At 44.3% G+C, this 8848-nt stretch overlaps 1 protein-coding gene across 1 annotated transcript in view; it reads right to left on the reverse strand.

Moving 5' to 3' along the window:
* CFAP74 (cilia and flagella associated protein 74) overlaps window positions 1-8837 on the reverse strand; it is a 52430-nt gene extending 43593 nt beyond the window's left edge. Inside the window, exons 1-2 of the mRNA XM_075437664.1 lie at window positions 8369-8837; window positions 817-961 (exon numbers count right to left, since the gene is read on the reverse strand). Of these exons, the coding sequence (XP_075293779.1) occupies window positions 817-934 (118 nt within the window). The 5' untranslated portion in view covers window positions 935-961; window positions 8369-8837. The remainder of the gene's footprint in view (window positions 1-816; window positions 962-8368) is intronic.
* Window positions 8838-8848: the final 11 nt, after the last annotated feature.

An 8848-nucleotide genomic window follows, 5' to 3' on the forward strand; every position in this document is an offset into this window, starting at 1 on the left:
ACTATTGTACACCTGCAAACCGAAACAGGAAAATGCTCTCTGCCTTCCTTATGGAAGTGTCACCAACGATCCAATTCATGTGGAAAAAAAACCATGATCAAAAAACACAGCAGGGGAGGCTAATGTATTGACAGGTTTCGGCCAACACTTTAATTTGATTATCTTACACTACCTTATCCTACTGTACTGTGAAGGTAGAAAATTTTTGGTGAAGTATTTATGCGATCAAGAAAATGACAATGAGAAAAGAATAGATTAAGAACTCTCTAACAAAAAGATCGGTATTCGGCACTCACCATACATGATAATCTGTGAATTGGCAGATATGTTGCCTCATATAATATACTGAAACATATTTTTAGACACAGTTAGAGAAATTGGCTGCCTATTAAGAGGTATCTGGTGCAAATTTAGATGTCTTAGGGCATCCAACCTCTTCACAGAGTTCAATCTGTGGAAGGCCTATGCCATTCTGGAGCCAGACGAGAGACTCTAGCACACTTCAAGTGGCATTAAATACCAATATATGAACAACTGAATCAAGTCCATCCTGTCAAATACTAGATCTTTACCATCAATAACTCTGAATCAAAAGGCCTTACAGAGTTAAAAAGAGAATTTACTGCTATAGAAATAACGGGTTTGATGTGGATTAGTTACAGCTCTGTAGCGTAACGCTAGAGAACGCCTACTGGAATCACTGCATTTACCTGCAACATCATTCAACCCCAGAACTGTACTGAGCCCGCCTACTAAATCAGAAGACACATTAATGTTAGGATTTTGTGAGTTATCAAAACAATTCATTATTTTCACCTTCCCAGGGTTCTTCCACATTAGAGAAATGAACAGCTTTGTCTTCTTCTTCTTCCTGAAACGGCAGAAGAGATTTTTGCTCTTCTTCCTCACTATAACTCATCTCATTATCTTCCATACTGATAGTTCTTTCAAAACGACCAGGCTAAGAAAAAGAAGAGCACACATTTTATATACATATAATCTCCAAGAACTTGCAATATCGGTGACTATATCTTAATTAATAGCATTCAGTAAACACTTCATGCATGTTAAATAACTGGATACAATCACTCACCTTTGTACTAGTCACACATTTTGAGTATCAGCTTCAATAAACCTCTTATAGAAAAGAAAGGACACTGCCATTTTATTTTTTTTTAATAGCAATCAGTTCAATAATAGAACAAGCCCTCAGAATGTATTTTATTCGTGTAGGCAACCACTTAACCCAGAATGATTAGGGAACAACTCCAACAAACGCTGCAGTGAACTTACACAGCTCTCCAATGTTAAGTAAACTGTTCTCAAGTGTTGATACAGTTTATTAGAATTCAGTAAATTTTACATGTCATCTAGAATGAGTCCTTACCATATGGTTGAGCATTTCATCAAGATCTTACTCTGTATACAGAGACTTGTACATACAATTAATTTTAATGAAGACGGTGGCTTAGCTTTGAGTGCTTTTCTGTAACTCCTTTTGCAGAGCTCAAAAACATAAACTAGAACAGAGTAACCATTTTCTCTAGCTAAGGAACAGAGAAAACACACCACGGAATTTGAAGCATGGAACAGATGAACTAATTGACAAAAAGCCACCTTGAAACGAAGGCAGGATCCCCACGCTGGGCGATGGTTGATTTCAGGGTGTTGGGCCACCGCAAAGCGACACAAGCGGGCACCGAGCGCCCAACGCGCCTGCCACGGCCCAAAGGCTGCTGCCCAGCCGAACACCAACCACAGCCTGGAGCTTCAGGGGGACGAGGCCAAACTCCGCGGCGTGGTGAAACCGCCAGCCCCGCAGGGAAGGCCGCGCTGCTCCCCCGGCCCCTCACGGCACCGAGCGCCTCACAGCACCCGCCCCGCGCTCCCGGAGCACCACACCCACACCGGCCTCACGCCGTACCCCAGCAGCAGGCGGCCCGGGACCGGCGGCGGGACCGCGGCAACACCTCCCGCACCGGGCGCTCTCCGCTAACAGCGCCCGGAGGCGAGCCCGCAGAGAGGGCCAGGGCCAGCCCGGCGGCCTGAGCGCTCCTCAGGCGTCCCGCGGCCCGGCTCAGCCCAGCCCGCCCCGCCGCCCGCTGGAGCCGCTGCCACAGCGACGGTGCAAACCACCGCGAGAGCGCGGCAGGGGCGCCCGAGGGCACCCGGCCACCCTCCTCGCGCCCCGCAGGACGGCGGCGCTGCTTGCGCGGCTCGCCGTTCCCCCCCCGGCCGCGGGGTGGGGCGTGCCGGGCGGGGCGGGGCGGGGCTGGGCGCGGCGCAGGGCGGGCGGGCGCGGGTCAGCCCCAGCTGAGGGGGGGCAGACGGGAGCCAGCTGGGCACGTGGATCGGGGGTGTTTTTCCCTCTGCTTGGTGATTATTTTATTTTTCACAGTGTAGGTTAAAACATGAAGTACTGCGAAACGCGATGTGAGAACGCGAAAGATTTGTTCCGAGTTTCAGTCCAGAACGGCGCTGTCTTAAACGCATTTTCAGAACTCAGCCTGTACTATGCTGACAATAGGATGTCACCATTCGTTACTAATTAAAGGTTATTACAGCCAAAATCACGTGTACTGATCCTGCTGCCCACTTCTAATGTCACGCTGAACGCTTCCTCTAGCTTCAGCAGTTTTGAGGTTCCCTGTCATACTTGAGCAATCGTCACATGTATGCACAAAATCAGTAAATGAACAAGTGTTTCGATGATATTTCAGTAATTCACACAGTAAAGCTAAATGTCTGTATTCATAAAATGTTCTCAGTTGGAATACTCTGTTTTTCAGAGGCACCTTCTGAACCTGCGTGTTTGCTACCGTGTGTTCAGCTACCAGGTTTTAGCTCTTCATTGGTAATTAACTGGGTTTCCTTTCTGTTCCACTCCACGTATTACCTTGACGAAGGTAAGGAACAGTGCAGTTAGATCCACAGAAAAGCAGATTCTTGTCCCCTTATTCTTGGCACCGGGCCTAAACGACATGCTAGAGAAATCCAGCTATTCAAAGATGCAAAGTGATTCAGTTATGAAAATACTGGGGCACAGCTCTTTAAGCGGAGCTCTGTACCGAAATACCCACTGCTCTGTACACAGAGACGGAAGGCATGCTCGGATTTATGGAACTGAAAATGGTCCGCAATTGTCAGCAATATTTCTGTAGTCTTTTATAGTTGCTATGAAAAGTAAAGTCTGGGTTTTTAATATCATGCATATAAGCACACACAAAGGGTGGGTGTCAGGAGGACGGGGCCAGACTCTTTTCAGTGGTGCCCAGCGACAGGACAAGGGGCAACGGGCACAAACTGAAGCAGAGGAAGCTCCAGCTGAAGATGAGGAAGAACTTCTTCCCTGTGAGGGTGACGGAGCCCTGGCCCAGGCTGCCCAGGGAGGCTGTGGAGTCTCCTTCTCTGGAGATATTCCAGACCCACCTGGACGCGGTGCTGTGCAGCCTGCTCTGGGTGACCCTGCTTGGGCAGGGGGTTGGACTGGGTGACCCACAGAGGTCCCTTCCAGCCCCCGCCATGCTGTGATTCTGTAAGCACCTGCTGCTAATCTCAGTATTTATTTCCACTGGTACCCCCAGCACAGAGTATCTGTTACTCACAGTGACCAATGCATTGTCCTACACTTCTGCTATACGTCCTCATTCTCTAGAAATACATGGACATTCTTAGCTCTATAGATGGTGGAATCTTGATTTTATGGCGTCTATTCATATTACATAAAACAAATTACGTACAGACATTTGCAGGATTAAAGCTACAAGATGTAGGCTAAAAATATGCAGTGATTAACTGTATAGCTCTCTCCGCAGCTCTAGAATAGATGTAACTGTTGTTAACTCTGAACTTGCCAGTTCTCACTCTCATAGCCAGGATGTAAGAGATCCAAGCGTGGTTTTTTCCCTCAGGAAAACACTTGTAAGAACACCTGGTAATGCCACTGATTTTCAGTTTTTTGTAATATTTTTGTTCAGGCTGTTTATTCAGTCCCAGTTTACAACTGTTTGGATGATTTTCGTAAGAATCACAAAAAAAATGGTAACTGTAATTCTAGCAATAAATAAATATGAGTTTAACCTCTCAGTTTCCTCAAAACCTAACCAGCACTCGAGTCAAAAAAGAATAGCTGATTTGGAAATGTGCTGTAAACCGTCACGGATTCTAACCACTGCTGCAGGCAGAGACTTGGCATTTGAGATGATTAAAAGTGGAATTGTCGTTCCGTAGGAAATGTTGACACAGTGTTCACTCTGAACAGGAACAAAGTTCAGATTGCTAATCCAACTTCATACAGGAATACCAGACGTTTTGTCATTAAAGTTTTAAAACAGCCCCTTTCCAGCCAGCATCAGCCATTTCGGAGTGCACACTACCAGTTACATCCGACTGCGTGATTTCCTGGCCACTGGCCATGATTTTGTGTCAGGTGGATGATTTGTCACCAGGGAAAGGCAATCTAGATTTTTATCTCCCGTCTAAATGCAAGAAGAGAGAAGATACCTGCAGTTCCTCTGAAGATGCTAAATTATGGCTCCCCAGACAAGTTCATACCTCCCAATCCACAATTCATGTCTATCAACTAAAAGTCAGTGAATCTATTGCAGCTTTAAGCTCCAGGTGTTTTACAGAAAGGCACTGGATGATGCTACTCTTCCAGGTGCTGTAGGCACTGACCACCAGTGAGACATCTCTGAGAAACTAGGTAGCGGAGTGAGCATGTATAAATTAAAATTCTGCTGTTTTCTTACTGTGAAGTTAAATTTAGAGGCCTTTCGGTGAAATTTCTTTAGTACCACCTCATGATCCATTTGAAACTCAGCAGAACTGGACAGTTCAGTTTGCTATATGGTTACATATTGCGCTTCTACAGGCGGTTGGTATTTCTCTTCTGAACGTTTCCAAGGTGACAGTAGCTCATATATGGAGCTTTCTAGCTTTTCAGCAGGAAGACATGCCAATAACGGAATTTTCATTTTTGCAGTGTGGTTCACATCAGATTACATAAAACAACTTCTCTGCCCCTATTCCAGGATACGGAGCAACGGTGGGCTGCAAACAGTGGCAAAACATTGACAAGTGTCTTACCAGCGAGCCACCCTTACAGACGGAGTAAGGAAGAACGAGAGGGACATTTGGTCTCAGAGCACTCCACAGGGGAATGACCAAGCATGACAGCGGTCGGGAACGTGCCGTCGAGAGCAACTCCTCTGGAGTAAGGCAGCCACCGCCAGCCCTGGAACTGGCCCTGGCTCAGGGGCAAGGTGGGGAATTTGTCCCAAATCTGTTGCACAGAGGAAAGAAATAGAGGGCAAAGTGTCTGGCCACACGGTGCGTCAAGATTATCAAAAAAACCTATGCAGACTGAGTGAGGAACTGGATATTCTACAGAATATTTGGAAACAGATGAAAACTAGATTTCTCATCCAGCACTTTAGGTGAAAGGAAAATTAATGTTGTGGTTATACTGATATTTATTAAATACAGACACATTTGTGTTAGGGCCATGGGACGTTCACATAGTGCAAGTACAGTCCAACCTCTGAAATGAGCTATTTATTCCCACCATGCGATTGCTGCTGATATTCCCAAATCTCATTTATAAAAATAGGCATATGTGTGTAATTTATATATCTAGAGACATTTGGCGACGTTGCCACAACAGTATTTCACGATCTGTTTATGTGGAATCGTGGGAGACTGAAGCTAATTATCCATGTGGTACATTTTTTGCCTCTAAAAATTATATGTGACAATATGACATCTTCACTTTGCTGGCAGTAAAGCCACCTGTCCTGCTTAGAAAATGATCTAATATCAGGTAATGCAGTGCAACTGTAAAATAAATGTAATAATATCCTTTTGGTATGCTCTCAAAATCCCAAGGGAACAAAGGACTATGAAGGCTTGTTATTTGGCCCAAATCACTGAGCATATTTCTTCTCAATCCCACCAAATTATGCTCTCCAATAAATTATTTTATGGTAGCAGTTACAAAAGTATGGATGACTATGACCAGGAAAAAGTCACACCTGTTACACGTTCCAGAAGAAAAATACTTAACAGCTTTCGAAAGGTGGGTTTCTGGTTTTAATGATATTTACTTGTAATATTGTCGATGTAGGTGGAGCCCATCAACGTTCGACAGACTGACATGGTCAGATAATGTGGAAATACCGACCTAGGTACCACGTTGGTGGTTATTACACTGCTTTCCCAGATCTGCGGTTGCTTGATGTGCACAACAGCAAAGATGAACCTTTCTTCCAGACTCTGTAGCTCTGACCTGACAACCTGGTCATGCTGGAGCGTGGCTTAATCTCGCGCAGTCGCTGATGATCCATATGCAAGGTCAGATCGTAGGATGGGTATTTTCATAAAAGCTGGTGCCTGCAGCCATATGAATTGAGGAGAGGTAGCAATTTAGCAGGGTGACAAAAAGGCTTAAGAAAAATTTAGTATCGTGGGCCATCTTTTTAAGAATATTTGACAGTTCCAAGCCAGTAGCTAAATGAAAGCTTTAATTACTTTCAAGAGGATTAGAAGAGAAAGATTTGGGGAGCTTACTTATTTTGTTTTGTTCTGAGGTTTTAATAGCAATTTTAATTGTTTTCTAATCTATTTCTTGAGCAATTTTAATCTGTCATTGATTATAAAGAGTTTGGGGTATTCTGCTACAATTGTAGGAAATTAAATATATTGTTGATCATTATTATTTTATTTCCTCTCTTCCCTTCAGCTAATAGGAATTATTAACTTTGACTGGGGGTGTACATATACATATGTGTATAGATATGTAACAGCCTGTTTTGCTTAAATATGTATTTGTATGCAGAATCAACTATAAACAAGGCTGAATGACCTAGTATTTGTCATTGTTGTATATAATACAGAGGATATAATTAAGGCCCATATACATCAAATGTAATTTATTTACTTGAGAGAATTTACACATTTATTGTAGGATTTTGTGGGAATGGGTCTTAGAACATTTCTTTTTCTGAAGTACAGACACACAGCGGTAGCTAAACCAATCCTGTGAAAATAACATGAGATTTTGTTAAACCCAGGCACTATTATGGTGGTGATGGAAAACTCCCCCTATATATTTCTTTCAGTCATGATGACATTATTAATCCAAATCTACAGTATAAAACCTTGATCATTCAAGATGATTTCAGAAGTTGGATAAATATCGCTATGCAATGCCCAGTGAAATTAATGGGACAGTTTGTTGTTTTTTTTCCATAAAAAAATATTCCCATCACAATTGCATTGAAAATTTTGTGGGCGGTGACCTAACTGGTTTTGGCTGTAGAGCTGCTGAAAAAGGAGCATAGTGGTAGAAGCAGAAGTACGAAGGAGAACCAACTTCATGAATTCAGAGAAAATACGTACCTGATACTCTTCCTCTTTTTCTTTTTTTTTGCAGTATCAGAACCACTGACAGCAGAGAACTTTTTCACAGGATCAAAGTGCGTAAGTGCTGGAAGTGTAGTTGGTGTAGAAATACAATACTTTCGGTAATTATTCTTTTAGAGGATTGCCATTGTATTTTCACTTGTTTTAATGGTCAAGTTTGTAGCAACATCTATCCCTTTAGAGTGTACGTTGCCATGATGTACTTACACCAACGCACAAACACACACACTCGCACACTTGGTATATGTGTTATACTCTCATTCTAAATGTACAAATTGCCTCGTCTGATTTTTGCTGTTTTTACAGATATATGCTGAAGACATAGAAAACTGTTCTTTATTACTAGTAAATTAGATGACAGCTGTCTAGCCAGAGAAAAACAATACCAAGGAATTCTCAGAGTGGGTACATAGCTCACTGGAACACCATCCCTAAGAGTAGGAAAAATCTGAAAAAATGTCAACTGAAAATACCCTGAAAGGTGTAAATCTGTTCTATTATACAGCGAGACAGAATCATTCTGTTCTGTGTGTCATCCTGTAATTTCCATTACAAATCTTTTGGTTTCCCTCCTACAGCAAAACAGTTTTCAGGCAACAATACAACTACTTGAGTTTCAGCGTAGGTCCTTCCCTCCTTAGTGTGCATTAGCTGCAGGCATGGCCATTGAAATGGGCAGAGGAAGGAAAAGATCAGAAAGAAAACACCCCCCCCCATCCTTCTTACATCTTTATGATGTATCATCTTATATGTGTGTGTATGTACATTTGTGTATGTATTGTGTGCACCTACACACAGTCGTAGATAATCTGCACATTTATTCTTCTCCTGGATCCCACAGGGCTGTTATTCCCCTCACCCACCACCCCTTATTCGCCATTTGAAATATTGGTATTAAAGAATAATAGAAAATGAAGCATACAAAAAGAGAAATCCAACACTTTACCCCAGGTGCATCCTCTCATTTGATTAAGGTATCTGCACATTCATTTTTGCTTTAAGATAGAGTTTCTTCACAACCCGTCCTTCGCAGCGTTTCGTTCGAGGCCTGGTTTCACAACTGTCATTCTAGATCGAACAGCACCAAAAAGCAGCGGAGGCGGAGGGGGAGAGCAGAAAAGAGCGAATATGGAGGAGAAAACCGAGTTTGACTTGCAAGTCAAGACGCCGCCGAACTCCCGCAAAACCTCCGGCCGGGCGGCCCCGCGGCCCCCCCGCCCCAGCCGCGTCCCGGGGCCGCCCGCCGAGGCCCCCCCCCAGCAGCCGTGGGCCGGGGCATGGCCGGAGCCGCCCGCAGCGTTTCGCTGCCCCGCAGGCAGAAGTTGGCAGAGCCCCGGGTCCGGCTCCCGCGGCGCGGTGCCGCCAGCCCGGGACAGCCTCCGGCCCGCCAGCCGGCGGCAGCTGCCCCGCGCCCGGCTCCCTCTTC

The sequence above is a fragment of the Opisthocomus hoazin genome, chromosome 16 (genome assembly GCF_030867145.1).
Source record: "Opisthocomus hoazin isolate bOpiHoa1 chromosome 16, bOpiHoa1.hap1, whole genome shotgun sequence".
Taxonomy (NCBI): Eukaryota; Metazoa; Chordata; class Aves; order Opisthocomiformes; family Opisthocomidae; genus Opisthocomus; species Opisthocomus hoazin.